General features: G+C 38.6%; 1 protein-coding gene across 1 annotated transcript in view; it reads right to left on the reverse strand.

Moving 5' to 3' along the window:
* Nucleotides 1-23,292, reverse strand: part of vps41 (VPS41 subunit of HOPS complex) — a 41,554-nt gene that overhangs the window by 8,983 nt on the left and 9,279 nt on the right. Inside the window, exons 3-19 of the mRNA XM_067435387.1 lie at nt 21,737-21,844; nt 14,973-15,050; nt 13,833-13,907; nt 11,115-11,177; nt 10,588-10,653; nt 6,361-6,480; nt 6,132-6,278; nt 5,982-6,048; nt 3,369-3,466; nt 2,598-2,727; nt 2,335-2,450; nt 2,192-2,248; nt 2,012-2,073; nt 1,827-1,908; nt 629-721; nt 392-519; nt 146-290 (exon numbers count right to left, since the gene is read on the reverse strand). Coding sequence (XP_067291488.1) covers nt 146-290; nt 392-519; nt 629-721; nt 1,827-1,908; nt 2,012-2,073; nt 2,192-2,248; nt 2,335-2,450; nt 2,598-2,727; nt 3,369-3,466; nt 5,982-6,048; nt 6,132-6,278; nt 6,361-6,480; nt 10,588-10,653; nt 11,115-11,177; nt 13,833-13,907; nt 14,973-15,050; nt 21,737-21,844 — 1,635 coding nt within the window. The remainder of the gene's footprint in view (nt 1-145; nt 291-391; nt 520-628; nt 722-1,826; nt 1,909-2,011; nt 2,074-2,191; nt 2,249-2,334; nt 2,451-2,597; nt 2,728-3,368; nt 3,467-5,981; nt 6,049-6,131; nt 6,279-6,360; nt 6,481-10,587; nt 10,654-11,114; nt 11,178-13,832; nt 13,908-14,972; nt 15,051-21,736; nt 21,845-23,292) is intronic.

A 23,292-nucleotide genomic window follows, 5' to 3' on the forward strand; every position in this document is an offset into this window, starting at 1 on the left:
ATCACATTCTTCCAAAGTCATCTATAATATATATCAGTAAAGCAATCTATAACTTCCTGAACTTATGCACTTGACATTTCATTTAAAGTTTCTTGTATTAAATTCTAAATTCAATAAGGTCAAAAGCAAAACATAGATGTTTTACCTCTTTGTCAAAATCCATGAGCAGGACGATCTTGTCCTTGATGGAGGAGAAGAGGTTGTGTTTGTGAATGAGCTGGTAAACATCTTTATGTCTCAGTTTCAGGTAGATTTCCAGAGCCCGATCATAACGCTGATCATACGTGTACCTGCACACACACATATAAGACCAGTCTGACTTTGTAACAATTTTGAAGCAGCTCTGCACAATCTTTTATTACGCGATGATAAATTGGCAACTTTCACTCACAGCTCAGCCAGTGTGGTGAGGAGAATGCTGTTGGTTTGGTCCTTCTTCAGGTGTTCATTCACTGCCTGAACTATAGCCATGTTGTTATACAGCTCTCCTGGCCACTCACGAATCAGTGTGGCAAAACCCTGTGTAAGAAACAACAAAGGGAATCTCCTTGCGTCCTTAAAGGAGGCTGTTCATATGTTGATCTATCAAATAGGTTACAATGTCATCTTTATGCAACTAAAAACATACCTCATAATCAGTCTTGAGGAACTCATGAAGGATCATCTCATAAATCGCTGGCCGAAGACGCAGGTCTCCTCTAGGTAAGTACTGACTGATGGCCTGAGAGAAAGAAGAATGGAGTGAGAAGGTTGTTGATGTGTAAATGCTTAAATTAAGCATTTTAGGTTAAGATTATTATTATTATTATTATTATTACGTTCTGATATTTTTACATTTTTAAATGTTATTAATTTCTCAGACATTCGTCAAAATCAGGGTGGTACGCAAACTGTTAAGTAATAATAATTATTAATAATAATACCACTTTATTATTATTATTATTATGATTATTACAACAACAACAACAAAAACAGAATCGTAATAAAAACCACACTACAAGTCTTTGGGAAAAAAAGGCATAACATAATTGCTTATAAAATATAAAATAATTTATATGACTTATAAAAAATAAGTTCTGTATATTATTCATCTACTTTTTTATATTAATTATTAATGTGTCAGAACTTTGTCAAAGTCAGTGTGGTACATTAATAATAATAATAATAATAATAATTATAATAATAATAATTACAGTAATTATCATGACAACATAATCCTAATAAATACCACACTAAAAAATAAAAATATAAATATAATAAAATTAAAATTAAATAAGTAAAATTATATTATTACCTAAAAAAAAGTTATTTTTAAAATATATTATTCATTTATTTTCGTAATAATTGTTAATTTCTCAGGACTTTGTAAAAGTCAATGTGGTACATAACTAACAATAATATCATCATCAACCTGATTTTTGTATTATTGATTACTATGATTATTATTTTATTATTATAAGTTTATTATATATTTATCATAATTTAAAAAGTAATTATTAAAACATAATCATAATAAAGACCATACTAAAAGTCTTGAAAAAAAAAAGAAAATAAGTGGCATAATATAATGTTTTTGCTTTAAAAATAAGTTTTGTTTTAATATAGTATTCATATACTTTTTATATTATCAGCTAATTTTTATCTTGGCATTAACTTTGTCAAAGTCAGTATCGGTACATAACTAATACTATTTGTAATTATTTATTATCACAGATTTTATTATTTTCATTTTATTAATTATTATTCTGACAGGCATTATATTATTATTATATTATATTATTACCATTTACTTAAAGTCCAGCAGGGTGGTGAATAATTCTACTCACTTTCAACTGTCCAATGGTTTTGAACCTGTACACTTCATTCTCCCAGAGATCCATGTTCTTTCCTAGCACTTTTTGACACTTCCTGTCATTGAGGAATATAGAGAGAGAACGGGGGCATACATCAAAGCTTCCTCTTATTTCAAATGGTTAACAGGTTATTAAATCAGAGTCTTGATGTCCTGTACCTGGCAGCTGTGTCATAATCTCCTCTCTCCACCAAATGATTTATGTATGCCATTCCAATTTTCTATTCACAGAGCACAGACAGGAAGTACCCACATTGTGATTCCAGGTTATTATCTGATAGTGTTATACTAAAAAAAAGACAGCATCAAATCCACATTTTAAGGTTAATTTGTTTTCACCTGTACGTCATGCCGTTTAATGTTTTTGAAGCTGATCTCTGCAGCCATCAGTGCTTCCTGTGACAAAGATCCAAATCAAATCAGAAATCATTAAAGTTCAACTCAGATTTTTAAATGTTATGATATAACTGCTGAACACAAACCTCATATTTCTTCTTCTCCAGAAGCCAGTCGATGTGGTCATCCTGGTCTCTTTCTTTAGCGACTACAATGTCTTTAGGACTGATGATATAGAATAGAGACTCTCCCTCTGAGTGTTCTGGAATAATAGCAAGGATGGACTTGACTTTAAAACGATTATATCAAAATGTGAATTTAATTGATTAAACTGGGGTTTGAAAGCGAATTGTATGCCCCTGAATCCCTATGGTATTCCAGTTGTTCATTCATTCTGTCTTCATCATACCGAGCCTGTAGTCCCTGCACTGGTTCTCCTGGAAGTTGCGAACAGTGAGAGCATCAGATGAGATCTCCTCACAGCCTTCGGGTAACGGCTGGATGATGTCTAAACGAGGCCGTGTTCTGAACTCTTCCTCCTATCACAAACACAGTTATATTTATTAATATATACAATTTTCTCTCACAGTAATTTATATGACTTTTGAAGTCGTTCGTGATAACTGGGTTTTTTTTACTCACAAATAGCAATTTCTACCCAATAAAATGTCTAAAAAAAGCTTAACATAACATTAGAAATGTATATACAAATGTGTGTGTGTGTGTATATATATATGGCACAGGGCAGTGGCCCTCTAGAACAGAATTTGCCCTAACACTACCCATACGCTAAACATAACTCCACCCTATTAGTCCACAGAGGTAGAGCTGGACTAGTTCAAACTCCAGCCATTATGTCCAGAGAGAGGGAGATGGATGTCATTAGGCTCTGCAGTGGTCATCACTGGATTATGTTTATGTATAAGGTATGGTTAGGATATGACTTGACTTTCAAGCTCCACCCATTACGTCCAGAGGGAAGCTGGACGTCAAGCTCCACTGATTGGTTCTGCAGTTAGCAGTCTCTCCATCTCGTGGCCCTTTGGACACTTGATGAGGCCCCCTAGTTGGTCCACGTAGTTGAGAACCACTGATCTAAATGATATTCTGGTATAGTTTGCATGCTACATAAAAAAAGCAGACTTCTTCAAGTAACACTGGTGAGAGTGTGTAAAATTACCATGTGATCAGTGTTTTCTTTGACATAGTAGAGAGTGACCAGTTGATCTGCTAAAGGCGCCAGTCCACTAATGAAGAACTCAGTCTCAAAAGCTGACACTGAAACCAGAGAAATCAAAAAATGTCATGAAGTTATGCTATTGTGCAACTTGAGAGTGCGTAATTGATTACAGAATTGAAAATTTTAAGTAAACGGTCCTTTAAAAAGAGGTCAATCGATGCTATTTTAAAAGTTCATTATTTAGTTTATTATATTAAACAGGATAGGTTGAGGTAAAGTTTAATTATACACTCTAAAAAGTTGGGCTGAAAAATGGTAAAACCCAGCAATTGGGTTGTTTTAACCCAGAAATTGGGTTATTTTAAGCAAACATTTAACCCAACCACTGGGTTAAAACAACCCAATTTCAACCCAGCATTTATTAGAGTCTAAAATGCATGCTTTCATGTTCAAAAAGCACATTATGTTTCACTGTAAGTTATTGCAACTCCTCTATTCCCAGTCTGTTTGAAACACTCTAGCTGTGTCCCAATTTGCCTACTTATACTACGCCCTAAAAGTATGTCCTTTTTCGTAAAGAAAAAGTACTAACATTTGAGTGTGTAGCAGAAGAGTTGAGTGTGTTGCATACTATCACTGTTTAAACTGTCCTGTCAATCATCTTGTCCACAGTTAAAATCCTAGAATCACTAATTCGAATTTCGAATACTATTGGGATGGATAGTATGGGAATTGGGACGCAGCAGCTGATTTCTACAAAGCCCCTCCTTCCAAAAAACTCAGTGTGCTCTGATTGGCCAAAAGGCCACTGCATTGTGTATGGACAAACACCTTAAGCGTGTGTCGGAAATGTAGCGCCTCTTACCAATCCAAAGTTTCAACTTCCAAGGCTTCAAGCAATTGACCCTTCGCTAAGCCACGCCCGAATACCACCACAGGCCAATCGTGGCTTAGCAACCGTAACTAGACACGGAAGGTCTGTCAAGCTTTCGAGCGAGGGAAACATGCCGATGCAAATCTGTGTGTATGGATTGTGCAAATCTGATGCCTATCCTAAAAGTTTGGACAGATGGTGTATTTTTTTTTCCTTCTCCAAAACGTAAAACTGAAGGTAAGAAATACCAGCCTTGAATCAAGCAGTGTGTGTGAGACCCCATTCACAACGTTAAATGTCGTCAGGATTAACAAAAACACCTACGTTTGCTTCAACAAACTGAAAATACATGAGGTTTTTGACTGATGCAAGTTATTACATATGATGCAGTATATAGACTATAAAAAGAACTGTCTTAGCTTTATTTATTAGTTTTGTATTGTAGTTTTGTTTAGACAAAATGTGTGCAAATTAAGACCATCATAAGGATTGTTGCAGTGGCTGTGTTTATAATATTAATAAAACCCATCATGTTTGAGAGACTGGCTTTCTGTTATAAGGTTTCAGTAAATGTGTGTTTTTTGATGAATGGCTCAGGTCAGAATCTCAGGCTAGTGCCAGGTCCAAGGAGTAGATTATAGACACACGACATGTGAGCAGTAGCCCGGCGCGCTAAATATAACGTTAAGCCGGATAATTATTGCAAAGTTTTCAGGCTAATGTCTTGTGTTTATTCCACAAGATTTATTGATAAGTTGTTTGATTTATAATTATTCGATTATTTTCTCATTTTACTTACCCTGTTGTGCATGAACATACATGCACAACAATACATGCGCTGAGACTAGGCTTTAGCTTCAATTTTATTGAAATTATTCTGTAATCGGTTTGCATAATATGTCGCGGATATATCCCGCAAATACATACTGCAGTCCCTTTTTTCTTACTCTCTCAGATATTTCCCCTGTTCGCCAGAAATGACTAATTATCTCCTCGGAAATGTCTGAGACCGGCGCATACATACTGTAAAGGCGAGCGTACACGGTGGGATTTTTGCTGTCGTATGAACTTGCAGACGATTTTTTTTTTCTCGGGAGAAATCGCGTGGACATCGTGGATGCTCGTATGGTCGCGGCTCGCACCGTGTGAGAGGAAACAACCCTCTGGTTGTTTCGGTTAAAAGGAATGGCTGTTCTCTGCTTTTCAACAAATCATTTTCACATCTTTTTTCTTTATTTTTTGTATCTAAAGCTATAGCAGCAACATTGAAAGCTCCGCTCGCGTGATCGCGGCCGGCTCGCGGTGCAAACAGTCGTGCCGTGTACCAGCTGATTTGATGCGATGATCAAATTAAATGACTCGTAGCGTCTGCAATATCTCACGACCTTCCGAGTGTCCGAATTCGCAGTGTACGCCTGCCTTAATAGACATGCCAGGCGCGAAAGCTTGACAGGCGTAGCAACAGTCACTACGGGGGGCGGGGCTTAGCGAAGGGTACAATTGTAAACACACAGTTAATCAAAAAATATGGGTTATACTGCTCAGGAACAGCTTTATACATACATCTTAACCTCAGAATCCTAATTTCATTAGTTTTCGGACAGCAGATCGTATAGATGTACAGATACATTACATACTAAAGGAAAAGGAAAATATTGAAAAGCATCATATGACCCCTTTAAACGTAATGGTGATGTTACATGTTTTCATTATGTGTGTGGCTGTAATTGCTTCAGTACCAATCTCAACGTAGCGACTGGGTAGATCTCTCATCTCTGTTGGGTCACGCTCTTTAACAACACATATCTGATAAAAACATATAGATCAAAAATCATTATCAAATTTACTATTATTTAAATATTTGCTCTGCAGTTGTTCTGAACACACACCTTAACAGAAGAGCCCCAGCCGATGATCAGTGTGTTGTTGTCTTTCCAGCAAAGACTGCAGGGATACATATCCGGCCTAAGACTGGTGTTGTCCCGCACTACATTAGTGATGCGCTGTTTACTGCTGATGTCATAGATTTTCACACCCTGACACACATCAAGTACATGTTAGATCAAATTATGACTAGTGAGGCATCTTAATTAATGTTTCTAATGTGTCTGATCATACCACATTGTTTGCCCAGGCAATAAGGTTGGCTCTCCATTTCACATTGGTGATGTTTCCCTCTCCTTCATGCAGAACAGAGGTCTTCCAACGGTTCAGCCAGTTCCTCTCATAAAGCAAAAGCTATGGGACATATTTTATTAACAGTAGTGAGCATTTTCTCACAGAGAATCACCAACACTTAACAAAATACACTGTATTGCTCGCACTAAACACCAGAGGGCAATAGAACATAGAGTACAAATATGTACCAAACAACAGTCAAAGTCAATGTGACTGCAAGCGTCTTTTAATTTAATCCAAGACCATTTTTATTGTTTATCCTACACCCTTGAAGAAACTAAAATGCAGAACTGCTGTCGCATGGGCTGTACCCAATTAAAAGCCAGTAATATTTACACTACCGTTGAAACTTTGGGGTCAGTAATATTTTTTAATGCTTCTTGAAAAAAATATCTTATGCTCACCAAGGCTCCAAAAAATATTTTAGCAAAAAAGTAAAATTGTGAATATTACAAGAACTCTTTTTATTTTTTATATATTTTAAATGTAATTTATTCCTGTGATAGCAAAGCTGATATTTCAGTGTCACATGATCATTCAAAAATTTGAAGAGACATTTCTTATTTTATATATATATATATATATATATATATAAAATTTTTATTTTTTTATTTTTTGATGAATAGAAAATTCAAAAGAGCACCATTATTTTAAAATAAAAATAATTTGAAACATTGGCTTCACTGTCACTTTTGATTAATTTAATGCATATTAAAATTATTTAAAAAAAAAAAAAAAACTTTTGAAAAGTACTGTACATTTAAGGTACAAATACACCCTTTCAGGGTAAATTAAAAAAAAAATTAAAAATTAAAGGATATTGCCCAAGTAACAAGTTGTGATACAATTGTTTTCCAGTGTGGCACAATGTCTTTGCTAAAACTGCAATATTATTCTAAAATATTGGATTGAATCAGTTTATTAGGCAGATTCATTGGCCTTATCATGCAGTTTAGGTCATATCCAGGCAGTAGATTTAATAAAAATCATAATACAAATACCATTTCAAAATCAAAATCCACTTTACAGGCAACATTCGATTCAACCTTTAGATAATGGGATAATCATAAAGTCACTTAAGTAAGCAGTATGACACAATCAGACCTCGGAAACAATAGAAGCATATAAGCGAAGAAGATAATGTGTATTGACATCTCATGGAGACACTCGAACAATGGAATTTCTATGAAAAGATGTTTACCGTTATAGTTAACTTTGAATTGTCTGCCATTACTGGAGCAAAAATTATATTTTCTGACGGTTTGTGTGATTATAAATCACGTACGGAAAACCACTAACACTTGGCGGATAACCTTGAATCGAAAGTGTCAAAAACGCCACACACAATCGCACGCAGCCAACCTGACCTGACTGCGGAGAAAGTGACTGAAAGGAAAGACGGTTCAATGTCGCTTCAGTTCTACACTTTTGGCTATGTTAACAGATCACAGTGCAGCAATAGGAGATGACACTCCAAGAGCCGAGGAGACGGAATTGAATTGCCTTTGACAAGATGCGTCTTCAGTGGAAGCCGTATTGATTTTCATGGCAGGGCTGCATTATGAGGACCTTAAGCCAGGGAGAGAGAAGGAAACAAGCAGAAGTGGGAGGAAAATGCAGAGGACTTGGCCACCGTGGCGCACAATGGACGCCGTTAATTGCTTCTGATAAGCACAATGCAGTAGCGGTGTGAAGCCATTTTATGCGATTCAATCGTGGCACGGAGGATAAAAATCTATGATTTACAGAAATTGAGACTCTATTTGAATGTCTCAACAAAATCTCTAACAGTTCACTTTAAAAGAACCAGTGGAATTTATTTAAAATTCACTTCACAACTGAAGTGCATGCAAACAGACCAACTTCTTCTAAGTGCTTTTGCGACAGAGTCAAACCCTGTTTTCATTTCTATAGATGTATGGCGTCTGGAACGTATCAGACTATGGCATCTTGGGTTTGGTAGCATTGTGTCCTTTGAAAAATGAGCGTATTTGTTTAGTCCATAAGCCAAAGAGTGTTCTACATGTTGCGAACACTATGGCACTCTATGTAATGACAGTTATTTATTGCGCAAGAAGAGACAACATCTCTCTAGTGAACAACACTTTGGAGAAAATGGACCACTCTCTCTCTCTCCCTGATGTTGACCCCGATGTAAGGCCAAGACGGTAAGAGCGTTTCATGCCAAACAGCTTCAGTTTGAGTAACCACTATACAAGGCACTCAACATGACAAAAGATTTCATTCTAATAATTTAGTTTAACCCACGTGTTGAAACCTCAAGAGCATCAAATGATGGAGACCACAAAATACGTGTTTAGACTTTAGGCATGAAGGTGGCTTTTGTTTTTATTTGTATTAAGACAAATAAACTTCCTTTCAAAATTCAGAACACTGGTTAAATAATGTGTTGCTTTCAATAAAGATTTGTATGTTTGCAATAAGCCTGCACCCAATCTTGAATATTTACACTACCGCTCAAAAGTTTGGGGTTGGTATGTTTTTAAAATGTTTTTAAAAGTCTCAAAGTCTCACTATGAATGCTCAAAAAAAGGCTGCATTTATTTAATTAATAATACAGTAAAAACAGTAATATTGTGAAATATTATTACAATTAAAAATAACTGTATTCCTCATTACTCCAGTCTTCAGTGTCATTCTTCAGAAATAATTCTAATACAATGATTTGGAGCTCAGGTTATATTTCTTATTATAATAAAATTTGAAAACAGTTGAACAGAAAACAGAACGTTCAAATAGCAGCATTTATTTTAAATACACATTTTTGGTATGGTTTTTAAAGTGTTTACTTTCTTTTTTAAACAATTTAATATTCCCTTTCTGAAAAAAGTATTAATATCTTCCAAAAAAAATAGCATTGATCCCAAACTTTTAAACGATAGTGATCCTGGTATGAAACCACAATGACGTGTGTGTGTCGCTACCGAACAACTGTGCTATTGTTTCCTTTTGTGCTAGTTACAAAGTTACAATGTCAGTGGAACTTTAGTGGAGATGGGAAAATATAAAATTGGAATATGACTTAAGCCTAGGGCTAGTCTGGCTAAGGGCTAGTCCGTGATTTTATTACTGTCCGAATCCAGAGCGTCAGTGTTCTTCTCCCACCATCCATGTAAAAATCCCCGGCCGAATTACCTTACTGTTTTTTTAGCAGACACCAAGGTCATGTGGAGATTTAATTGCCGTCCGAATCCACATCTCTAAGTTTTCAAGAAAAGCTGCTTTAAACTTAACTGTTTATATCCTTTTTGACCACAGTGGAGCACCGTATCATTGAGTTTCCCTGTAATTTGGATGCATTTTAAAGATTTAGCCTACACTTTTATTACTGAAATGCTGTAAATTATTTACAAGAATAAGCTTTCATCATCACTCAAAAGAGAAAAACAAAACAAAATGTAAACATTTAAAATGAGGCGTTATTACCGCAGTAATTAATGTAATATAGGTAAAATTTTCAGCATTGTATTAACTTATTCCACATTTTTAAAATGACATCTTCCTTTTTTAAACAGGAGATTTAAATACCGGTAATTAAATAAATAATAATTTCCTATTATTAAGTTAAATATGATTTAATTTTTATTGTTATTCCAAGCGTGACATTGTACAGCAGACAATCATTCGACAGACCACGTAAGCATAGTTCCCAGGTGCGCAGGATCACAAAACTTGCTCCTCCACCTTGAATAAATCGCCATCCGAATGCACAAGTTTTATCACTGAGGTGGCATGCAAATTTATTTTAAGGATGTCCACTTGAGAAGCAACTACCGTCCGAATAGGGCTTTAGGCTGCATCTTCCATATAAGCATCAAATATCAATATTTCTAGAACATCTGCACTAACCACTAAACGTGTGTGATTGGGACCACCTGACACAGACCAGATACCAACCAATATTTCTGGAGCATGTGCATGGTTTAAAAGTTTGATCAGCTTATAAGTGATTACAGTCCTTTATACGTTGATTTCTATAAAGATGTTTGATAAAAACCATGAGATTTGCCAAATAATTTTTTTTTCTTTTAAAAAGTAGATAGTGAGGAACTATTGGTGGGCAGTGAGGGGAATGGAATCCAGGCATAGCATAGACCACATTCTAAGCTGTGCCTCCAACACAGGTGATTCTGAAACCGGACTCACCTTATTTCCTCCGGTCACAAACTGTTTATTGTTGGATTTGATGAACTGAGGGTGAAGCGCCATAACCTAGAATTGAACAAGGGATTTCAGTTTAGTTTACGGCAATACCTGAGTTAATATCAATGTCCACTCCAGTATTTCTAAAGCCATATAGTGCCTCAGAGGGGGTTAGACTACATCCAGTCAGAAAACATGCTCAATAAAGTCCTTTTTAACCCAGGAAAAGTTAAAGGATTGATCCTCACAGTCCAATACACAAAAGTATCGATATGAGAACACGACAGCACCGGCTCTCTTTAATGTGTGCCATAGGTGACATCACTCATGCTCAACAAACAGGCGGCTCATGCATGATATGAAAAACCCTGGAGAAATCAATTAAGACGAGTAGCAGGCTGAAATTACATTGTTTTCAAGAATTATCAATGCTTGCTGTGACGGGAAATCGAAATCAAAGGGCTATTTCCCATCAGGCAGCAAAAACATTGCCAGGGGACCGAGGACTCACATTAACAGCAATAAGTTACCTTGATGGGACAGTCAAAGTTTTCGTGGAAGCCCTCCCTGGTGTACAGGCCGACCACTTGCACCTGGAAAAGATGAGCGATAAATTGAGAAAGAGAGACAGAGATGTCTTTTTAAGGTAAAAACCACTGTGGTCCAGAAATGCGTTCTGAGATAACAGTTGACTTGGGCAAAGTATCAGACCATCCAGCGGGCTAGTTAACCATCTGCCAGACTCCCAATTAGTGGAAAGGTCAACTCTTTCTGCCCTCGCACGCCTTTATGCTACCGACTTAATCGCTAGCTGTGCTGCAGTCCCCGACGGCTACAAACAAGCCTTAACACAGCATTTCACCTACACCTGTTTGTATGAAACAAGCGGAAAATAAAAAAATATTGTGACCGCAAAAAAAAACCTCTATTGAAAAGTAAAGTATCCTCTCACATTTAAGAAGATGGCTTGTGGAAACTAAACTACTGACTTTGAATTGTTCGCGTTTCCTTTATGGTCAGGCAACATACATAGCTATTCTTAAAATCATAATAAAGAATTTCTACTTTTTGTAAAACCCCTATTTGAATAGTATTTCTCTTAAAGCTGCAGTCCTTAACTTTTCTTGGTTAAAAATTATCCAAAATAAAATTGAGCAAGTACATAACCAGCCAGTATTCAAAACGATCTATTTACCTTAGCCCGATTCACAACTTGTAATAATGTGTTATAATATGAGTGGTACTGGTGGATTTCCATGGGAAATTCAAGCATGTCTTTGCATCATTACGTCCCGTCTGTATACATACAGAAGGGGTCTGGCTAGGTGGTGGATGTTTTATAGCCTTTTCTCACAGCAGGTAGAATTAACAAATTTGAGAACAAAGTATTGCAATAATAATAATAATTTGCAGTATTTTATGTGATGTGAGCTAAGTGTTTGTTAGATTTAATCAGTGTTGGTAGCGCAATTCATTTTAATATTTTTTTTTTTCTCAGTAGGTCAGGACAAAAGTGGCCGACATGACATTTACTTCCTAAGATGACATTTTCTGGACTATTATGTTGGTCGTACGTCTAAGATGTAGAATCTGTGATTGCAAAATACAGTATCCACACTGTGCCGATGCACAACCCACGTAAAGACAATTCCACAAAAAAATGCATTCCAGGTTTGGCAACTTGCCAAAGAGGCAAAAAATACGAACTGCAGCTTTAAGAAATGTGTTATATTTTGTAACAATGGTAGCATAGCCGTCGGTAAGTGCAGTTGGCATTAACAGTGCAGAGAAGAGAACAATAGCAATAAAGTTTAACATATGAAACAAATTACCATTTATCTTGTGAAATGCCAATATCACAATCCAACATTTATGTAATAAAAAAAATTAAATTAATTGGATATCAATGTATCCATTGTATTAACTGTATTAATTGGATGTCAATGATAATCATTGTGTCGCCACGAGACAGAGGGTTCAATATGGATTTGTATGTGTTGTATGTGTTTTTTACTCTCATAGAAATACACCCATAGATATGCATTTTACAAGCAACGGTTGGAGTTAAAAATCTTAATTTATGTTCTACTGAAGAAACAAACACACCTACATCTTGGATGCCCAGATAAACCTCAAATTTCCATTTTTGGGTGAACTATCTCTTTTAAAAAAGTGTCATATTTTGTGTACCAATGGTAGCAAAGCGGTCGTAAGTTGGAATCAACAGTGCAGAGGAGCGGACAATGGCCTCCATATCGATTTTAATTGGTGTAAGTGCGACAAGATCTCGCTTTGCCATAGGAACAGGGATAGACGTGGTTTATCACGCCACAGATCAGCCTGAGAAAGCCACACAAGGTGTTGATGATTAGCCTCCGTGGACTGATAACAGGCAGCCCATGATCAATGAGCAGATAGATGGAGAGGCGCAATAGAAATCACAGAAGGAAAGGAGAAGGAAAGGAGTTGTTTTTTTAACCACAAATTTTAAAATGGACCAAATGCGCACATGCTGTTTCAGCAGGTGTCAGAGTTGACAGAGCTGGTATTGAGTAGGAAGACAGGCACTGCATCATCTCTTGCAAACAGAGAAAGATATGAAAACTCAAGTAAACAACTCCCTAGACTCTTATGGGGAAATTCACTAAGAATGAATCGTGCAATGCTGATGGCGTTGCTTATTTGTGCTTGCTGTCAGTTTAGCACTCAATTCACTAAATAAACCTGCAAATCAGGTAATGGCATAAACACTGAATGTGATTTGCATGATTCAAATGTCCATACAGCAGGCCAGTTATGAGTGCCGCAATCTTGCAAACTTTGCTGGAAGTGTATGAAATTTTCCACCACTGCTTCAAACGTCTCTTTAAAATGCCAATAGTCCGTTAAATGTATAACTTTAATACATTTATCCAATTCTTCCATTTTTATTTCTTTCCTGTTTTATAATTATTTTATTTTATTTTATTGACCTTAACATGATTTAAAGAAGTAGAACTTGTTCCTGGATCAGCATTGTTTGATTGGTTGATAAGAATTTTACTCCAGGACACTGCCCTTTGTTTTTAGGAGATGGGTTCAGGAAATAGGCCTGGAAGTACTGATTGATAAGTCCCTGCCCTCTGATTTAGGAATAGTCTGAGGGTTAGGGTTTGGATTAGATTGGGCTATGATAGGTTGGTTGTTAAGGACTAATAAAGGAAGTTAAATAAAAATGGGAGCTTGAAGTGAATGAAGGAAATGCTCACCTTTCCATCCTCGGAGCAGATGCCAACATGATCACCGCTGTCATCCAAACTAATCTGGTTTATTTTCACTGGACTCTATTAGGATGAAAGAAAACAAAGAAGGGAGAAACATTCATATGGTCAGGGTTTGAAATGAACACCCACCAGCCCGTCAATTGCAGGTAAAAAAAAATCAACTGTGGTGGGTAAAGCTGTTAAATCACTAGTCACTTGTTATGTTTACTCTTTTTTCATATATGAGCATGCTCATACGCCCAGAGAATGTTCTTTCTGTGAGACAGCGCACCAAAATCAAGTTCTCTTTCACGCTTGAACAAACAATAACCCAGATTAATGCCAAAGTGCTTGTTTTGTTGAGTATCCTCATAAGAGCAGTCTTAAATGGGTTAAATAATGTCTTAAATGAGAATGAGATGCACGTGACAGTGCGTCCGATCCGCAGTTCTGCAGTGGCAGATCTTAGCCACAGCAGTCAGTAAACCACTTGCTATAATGTCATTAATGTTCATCAAAGATCAAAGGTAACAGGTACAATTGTAGCTTTATTAAGGATTTATCTATATTTAATTTATTATTTATGCAGTACTGTTTGATAACTTTATTCAACTTCTGTATATTTCCTACCAGTTAGACAAGCATGAAGGCCACAGGTTATGACTTTTATTATAATGGGTTTATGTGAAGATTGTTTTAAGTTTACTTAAATTAATTGCTCAGAGAGACTGTTGATATTTTATAATCCAACTGTTTATATTTTTTATTTTTTTATTTTTCCCTTCCCTCATTATAAAGTGTATAAAATTAAACGTTTTGAGCCAAATAAATGTTGAAATTGATATAGCTTTCAATTATACTGTAATGTTGAATGCTTAATCAATAATGTAAAAAAGTATAATAGAAGTATTAACTGTGAAATTATTAAAATATAAAAATATTAAAAAATCAGATTTTTTAATCACAGTTAATCGATTTTATATATATGTTTATATATCTATATATCTAAAAATGTAGTAGCCAAATTGAGGGTGAGTGAAAAAGTTCATTTCAAACCCTGCATATAATGTAATCAGCCATAACATGGCATAATGACTCAAACATAGGTAGATCTATAACAATCATACAAGATCATTTCAGACTTACAATTTCAAACTTCTGTGTAACGTTTCCTTGGATATCCAGAAGGTAAACCTTCCCAAAGTGTGTCCCAAGAGCCAGGAACTGAAAGCAACAGAGGACACAAACATGCCAGACACACAAGTGAAAACCACGGGACATCCTGCACTTATACAGAGTTAAAAGCTGTGGAGGAGGTATTAAAAATGAGTTTTACCAGGCATGGCTGCGAGGCCTCAGTGTTTGTGCGTGTATGTGAGAGTGTGTATTTGTGTGTGTGGTTTCGGCTGGACCCTTCGGGGGCAAAAAGTGTGAAATTGCTGGAGGACAGGAAAGCCTATTTATCAGAGCGGCCCAGTGTGAAATAGCGTTTTTTCCCCTGACATATCAAAACGCTTCAACATAATATATGCACCACAGGTCACACATCTCTGCCCTCTACACCAACACTCTGACTGTCAGTATAATGCAATTACATTTCAGAGTTTAACATACTAAAACTTTTGCTATTTTCTCTTGTGAATTGCCAGTATCACCACCACCAAAATTCAGCCATTACAGCTTCTAGGAGCAAATGATGTTATAATTATAAACTTCACAAACCAATCTTTATTACAAGTTTGTTGAAAGCCACTTACTCTTAAATATTGCATGCATTTCTATTTACTGAAGATGTCATAAAAACATTGATTGCAACCTGGTTCACTTCAGAAATCTGATCAGTTTTCTAATTTAAACAAGATATTCAAACGATTAAAAAAAAACATTTATTGTATCAATCAGCAATTAAAGAGTGAAAGGTGACTGGCGGGGCAGACCTTACAAAGAGCTCTAGGTGATATAAGCAGCAAAGGAAAGTCATTTCAGAGCCAGATCAAGTTACAGTATTATTACTTTTATTAAAGATTACAAACAAACTAAAACATTTTCTTGCGAATAACACGTTAATGAATAATTTATAATGAGACCAGGAACATGTATTAAGAAATAAGATACATTTTTATTTCATGCTGACTTTACAGAGTCACTCCGTAGTACAGAAGTATCAGCCTGTGCTTCCTCACATCTTCAAGCATCAGAACACTGGGATTATATTGGATCTAGAAAAGCAGGCGTTCTATTCAGCTTGTTTTCAAAGCTGACAACTGATGTCATCAGAGATGGAAGGCCATTCCAGAGGGAAGTATATTTTTAAAAAATTGTTAGTAGATTAACTTGCATGATTTAATTGTTATCACAAGACTAGTAATGTGTGCTAACAAATTGAATAGGGTTAATTTTGATTTAATGCAAAAACTGCCTTTTTCAAGTGATTATAGATTAGTGGGTAAATTCACTAGGAATTATAAGTGAAAATACTAGTATCGATATTAATATTAAAAATTATAATATTATCAACTAATATTAATTATTCCGATCAGGCATAATGACAGTGAAGTGAATGACACTGATCACTCATCACAGCAACTGTTAGTGGGTGGGATATAATAGGTAGCAAGTGAACATTTTGTTCTCAAAGTTGATGTGTTAGAAGGAGAAAAAACGGGCAAGTGTAACGCTGCATTCACACAATTCAACATTCACGCGTTAGTAGGCATTAAAGCTTGACGGAGGGCGTGGCTGAAGTTTGGTGCTGACGCGATCATCATAGTGACAACAGCCAATCACATTACTTAACGCTTGGACCACAACACAACACAAAAAAAGCGCCTTTTTTGACAGCTAGTCTGTGAGACGAAATGGATGCCGGTTTGGTTGTATGTGCGAATGCGATTGCCCGTGTAGTTGTTTTCAGTGCACTGCACCGGTGCTTAGAAGCGGTTGGGTACATTCAATACTGAAAAAACGCCGTCAACGGGGAGAATATCATGTACTGGTCCGGGAGCTGCGTCTGGATGGTTCACTGTTTCAGCAGTAATGAACGCAATTGTCTAGCGTCTGCTCTAGGATATTTGCATTTGGCGATCTGATTGGATGACGCCTGCACTGGCACTTGAAAAGTTGAGAAATCTTCAACTTCTGCTGCTTGCAACGTGAGTGAAGCGACGTGACGGAACCTACAATTCAGTTCGGCAACGGATGATGTCACCCATTCAAAGTAAATCAGAAACGTTAACGCCTACGCCTATAGTGTGAATGCGGTGTAAGGATTTGAGGTAATTTAACATGGACCTAATTGTGATGGATAGATGACTGGGTCATTCTGTCTGAGATGTTTCAGAGCATCTCCAAAACCGCAGCTCTTGTGTGGTGTTCTCGGTCTGCAGTGGTCAGTATCTATCAAAAGTGCTCTAAGAAAGGAACAGTGGTGAACTGGTGACAGGGTCATGCGCACGTGAGGAGCGAAGGCTGGGCCGTATGGTCCGATCAAACAGACGAGCTCCTGTAGCTCAAACTGCTGAAGAAGTTACTGCTGGTTGTGGTGGAAAGGTGTCAGAACACACAGAACATTGCAGTATGGTGCGTATGCAGACCAGTCAGGGTGCGTATGATGACACCTGTCCACTGCCGAAAGCGCCAACAGTGGGCACGTGAGCATCAATGGAAGAAGGTGACCTGGTCTGTTGAATCATGTTTTCTTCCATCACGTGGATGGCCGGGTGAATGTGCGTGGCTTACCTGGGGAACACATGGCACCAGAGTGCACTATGGGAAGAAGGCAAGCCAGCGGAGGCTGTGTGATGCTTTGGTCAATGTTCTGCTGGGAAACCTTGGGTCCTGCCATCCATGAGGACGTTACTTTGACACGTACCACCTAGTTAAGAATTGTTATAGACCATGTACACCCTTTCATGGAAACAGTATTCCCTGGTTGCTGTGGCCTCTTTCAACAGGATAATGCGCCCTGTCACAAAGCAAAAATGGTTCAGGAATGGTTTGAGGAGCATAGCAAGTTTGAGGTGTTGACTTGGCCCCCAATTTTACCAGATCTCAATCCAATCGAGCATATGTGGGATGTGCTGAACAAAGAAGTCCAATCCATGTAGGCCCCACCTCGCAACTTATAGGACTTAAAGGATCTGCTGCTAACATCTTGGTACCAGATACCACAGCACATGGGGTCTAGTGGAGTTCATGCTTCAGGAACAAACACAATATTAGTGTCACAAACACCCTCATTAGTTTATATTAGTCCAGCTTTATTTAATTATTCACTGCAGTCTATAATGAAATGCTTATATTTACAGGCACAGCCGAGCATGTCCAACAAAAATCTGCCCCCCTCGTCATGCCTATTATCAGTGTGTGTATTTAAGTCCTGTGTTTCACTCTGTCTTTGTCTGTCGACATCTGTAGAACCGTCTGTATTCCCATCTCCTTATACATCTATGTATACCTGTGTGTGAGTAATCTATGTAAGAGTTGTATATTAAAGTCCTGTTCCAAGTCCTTCTTCGTCTTCGTGAGTTGTTATCACCACTGGTGCGTGACAGATCGATGGACCAAACAAAGAAGTTAAGCTACGTTTAGCATTGGTAGGAGTTTTTTTTCCCGTTTTCGTGTTCAGTGTTTTGTTTTCCGTTTTCACCCCTGCATGCACCATGGACCATCCAGCGGTCAGGCTCATGTGCCTTGAGCAGGGAGAAAGCTCCCTCCCCATGTGGAGTGGGTGCTGGGATCCTGCAACTCACCGTTCACCATTGTGGATGCCGCCAGCCCCACTCCTGATCAAGGATCCAGCCCTGTACCCCCTCTCTGCGAGGAATGGCAGGATGTGCCCACCGCAGACGGAGAGAACACCTCGGCAGCGATGTCAGAGCCTGCACCGGAAGGAGCGGAGGAGCCGGACATCTCACCGAAGCCTGAGGGGAACCCGTCTGACCAGGTGTGCAAGCCGACTGACTCTTCCATCGCCAAGGGAGTCCTAGTGGAGTTCGAGGGAATGGAGATGAGCCCCGCACACACTCCCACCACTGAGAGTGAGTACTGCCGGAACATCATGGACAGTTTGTGTTAGTGTGGAGAGACAAATTTCCTGTGCCCCCTCATCCCATCTGAATCTTCTTCGTCAGTCTTGTTAACCGCACCCATCCTCCCTCTCCCACCACATCTCCAAACTGCCATCAACAACCAAAGTTCTGTCAACAGTATCTGTGTTCTTCAGTCTCCTCTTCAGCCCTCAGCCACTCCTACAGTCCAGTCATCACTTTCTCCCATCAGTCCCTCAGTTTCACCTCAGCCTCCTCTCAGTGGTGCGGCTACCCCTCGGACCCGCTGGGAGTCATCGGTCGCGGGTTGTCTGAGGCCCGTGGCTCCGCCTCCAGCCTCAGAATGCTCCGCTCCACCTCGACCTGTCATCCTGGCTCCTGTGCCTTCACTCCTTCCTCCCTTGGCTCCAGCAAGGACCATCGGCCATTCGCTATCACCTGGGTCAGACATCGCCATGCCTCTGCTGTGGACTTACGAACCGTTCGCTGCTCTCCGGCCCTCAACCCTTTCAGCCTTGGCAAGCTCCGCCTTCCCTCAGGCTTCGCCTCCACCCTCGATCGCTCCCGCTCCACGTCTGTCCTCCGGAACCCTGCTTCCACCTCAGGGGGTCGTCGTTGAGGCTCCGTCGCAGCTGCCGAGGTCTTCTGTCTTGCTCCAAGACTTGCTCCGAGACTTGCTCCCATCGACCCTTCGTCATCGCCTCCAGTCGTCCCCAAGGTGACGTTGTACATTACTCCACCTTGGCTCCTCCCTCCCGCGACGCCGCCTTGGGGCATATTCCTGGCTGGGACCTGGATCGTCATCTGGACGTCCCTGTTCAAGGCCATCCCATGGTTCCTCTTACCTTCCACTCCTCCTTGGACTGTTTTTCCTTGTTTTGAACTTTCTGTGTGTTCAAAACAAGGAATGTTTTGAACACACAGAAATTTGTATTCCCGTCTCCATACACGTCTCCTTATACGTCTATACCAGTGTGTGAGTATTCTATGTAAAAGTTGTATATTAAAGTCCTGTTCCAAATCTTTTTTAGTCTTCGTGAGTTGTTATTACCACTGGTGCATGACAATTAGGAAGGTGGTCATAAATGTATGCCTGATTGGTGTGTGTGTGTGTGTGTGTGTGTGTGTGTGTGTGTGTGTGTGTGTGTGTGTGTGTGTGTGTGTGTGTGTGTGTGTGTGTGTGTGTGTGTGTGTGTTGTTGTTGTTTCAAAGTCTCCAATGATTATCAGATTCAGCTGAGTTTTATTGAAAATAAGGCCTAACTTTTCCCTTTCATTTACCTTATTACAGCTAAAAATGTCCAAACAAGAGCAGTAAGTTCTTGTTAGTATTATTGTTTGATTATTTGATTGTTTGATATTTTCTAATTAGCAATTTCATATAGTATGTAGGCTAATTCGGCCCATTGTGAATGAAATTGGACATTTCCATGTTCCTCCTTTTGCAACAGAAGTACTGATAATTAAAGCAACATAAAGAAGACAATAGGATGTATTGTGCAAGTGCTCTGCATAGTGTCACTGAGGTTAAACAAATAAAATGAAATCAGGCCACATAAAGTGATGTTCAGTCTACCCCGACCGGCAATCTCAAATTTGTTTGACACCCATGCAGATTTGGGTCCATTGCTCTGCCAGCTGAAAACTGTACTTAGCTTTAGAAAAGCATCCAGACACTATAAAACTATGAAACTGAGGTTACCCTGTGTCCAAACTCATACACACACACCTGCTTACACGTGCACAGACCTTTCCCTGTCGCAGCACACCGAGCCGCCCCATGCTTCACTGCAGTCTATAATGAAATGCTTATATTTACAGGCACAGCCGAGCATGTCCAACAAAACCCCCCGCAATCTCCCCAAATAAAATCAGCCACAAATAAATATATAAAAGGGGTGGCCTCACCAGCCTCAGTGGCTCTTAAAGGGATTTATCAAAATGGAATTGCTGAAATGAAATTCGGAATCCTGGCACTTAAAATATGAGGCAACATTAGGCAGGTGGTGTTCTTGTGTGTCTAGGTGGCGGAATCCACATTGGAGCGCATTCATGAAAGACTATAAGGGAAGAGATGGCAGGAGAGAACGATAGAGATGTGAAAGAAGGTGAAAGAGTGAAAAAAGGGGGGACTCTCATTTGAAATTCAGCTTTTCAACATACTCTACTTGCAAGCTTGCCTTTTTTAGGAGAGATGGAAGGAGGAGGAAAGGGAGGGGGAAGTCCCCAAGGAAAAGCAGGAAAGGGGGGGGGGGATAAAAATCAATAGCGGTTAATAAAACATCAGGTGAGGAGACATAACTAGGTATGACTATTCCTCCACAGCATCCGTGCATGAGTGAACCGGCTGCCATGACGATTAAACAGCCCACGTAGAATGCTCCACCAACAAAAATATCAAACGAGGGAAAAAAACTGAAAGAAGACAGGAAAAAAAGACATAGAAATCTAAAAGCAGGAAAAATAAACAGGAAATCAGCGAAAGGGTGGTGGCCTGTGAGCATTCGTGCGTAAGCACTTCTCTTAGAAAAGTATGGTCTGGAGGAGAGGTAAAAATACTATATTCCATACTATAACAAGAATGTGATACAAATAAATATTAATAATAAAAGCAATAAACAGCTCCCAGATTTCTCTGCATTTAAGGATTTAAAAAGAATGATTTTTTAATTTTCTAATGAAAACAATTAATCTAGAATTTTATATTAAACACTGACTACAAGTTATAATTAAGTTCAATTTATTTTGATTAGATTAGATTCCCTATCTGTGCTATATGAAGTACATTAAAACAAACTGTATATACACATCATATCTGGCACATTTTTAATTACAAAAAACATGCTAAAGAACTTAAGCAGACCTTGTCATGCACTGTCATGCAGCTGGCCGCATCCTTCTGCAAGATCTCTGTCACACCATTGGTCAGCCTCTCGTACTTCAGTTTAGGCTCCTCCTCAGTGTCCTCCTCCTGAACAAACATAAACACACCCATCATTCATTAGTTTGGAACATGAATTCACACATTTGTATGTGTTCAATAAAATTATCCATTAAGCATTTTATTCTCTTATATTTATTACGGTGCAATTCATTAAGTCTTACCTAATATCCTATAATAATTAAGCAGGACATAATACTTAATGGGACCCTGTTTCATGATACAGTGCCTTGCGAAAGTATTCGGCCCCCTTGAACTTTGCGACCTTTTGCCACATTTCAGGCCTCAAACATAAAGATAAAACTGTCATTTTTGTGAAGAATCAACAACAAGTGGGACACAATCATGAAGCGGAACGAAATTTATTGGATATTTCAAACTTTTTTAACAAATCAAAAACTGAAAAATTGGGCGTGCAAAATTATTCGGCCCCCTTAAGTTAATACTTTGTAGCGCCACCTTTTGCTGCGATTACAGCTGTAAGTGGCTTGGGGTATGTCTCTATCAGTTTTGCACATTGAGAGACAATTTTTTGCCCATTTCTCCTTGCAGAACAGCTCGAGCTCAGTGAGGTTGGATGGAGAGCGTTTGTGAACAGCAGTTTTCAGTTCTTTCCACAGATTCTCGATTGGATTCAGGTCTGGATTTTGACTTGGCCATTCTAACACCAGGATATGTTTATTTTTGAACCATTCCATTGTAGATTTTGCTTTATGTTTTGGATCATTGTCTTGTTGGAAGACAAATCTCCGTCCCAGTCTCAGGTCTTTTGCAGACTCCATCAGGTTTTCTGCCAGAATGGTCCTGTATTTGGCTCCATCCATCTTCCCATCAAGTCCCTGCTGAAGAAAAGCAGGCCCAAACCATGATGCTGCCACCACCATGTTTGACAGTGGGGATGGTGTGTTCAGGGTGATGAGCTGTGTTGCTTTTACGCCAAACATAACGTTTTGCATTGTCGCCAAAAAGTTCAATTTTGGTTTCATCTGACCAGAGCACCTTCTTCCACATGTTTGATGTTTCTCCCAGGATGGCTTGTGGCAAACTTTAAACAACACTTTTTATGGATATCTTCAAGAAATTGCTTTCTTTTTTGCCACTCTTCCATAAAGGCCAGATTTGTGCAGTATACGACTGATTGTTGTCCTATGGACAGAGTCTCCCACCTCAGCTGTAGATCTCTGCAGTTCATCCAGAGTGATCATGGGCCTCTTGGCTGCATCTCTGATCAGTCTTCTCCTTGTATGAGCTAAAAGTTTAGAGGGACGGCCCGGTCTTGGTAGATTTGCAGTGGTCTGATACTCCTTCCATTTCAGTATTATCACTTGCACAGTGCTCCTTGGGATGTTTAAAGCCTGGGGAAATCTTTTTGTATCCAAATCTGGCTTTAAACTTGTTCTTCATGATGCTCTCTGCGCTTTAAACCGACTTCTGAGACTATCACAGTGCAGGTGCATTTATATGGAGACTTGATTACA

This window comes from Pseudorasbora parva, chromosome 24 (assembly GCF_024679245.1).
Source record: "Pseudorasbora parva isolate DD20220531a chromosome 24, ASM2467924v1, whole genome shotgun sequence".
Taxonomy (NCBI): Eukaryota; Metazoa; Chordata; class Actinopteri; order Cypriniformes; family Gobionidae; genus Pseudorasbora; species Pseudorasbora parva.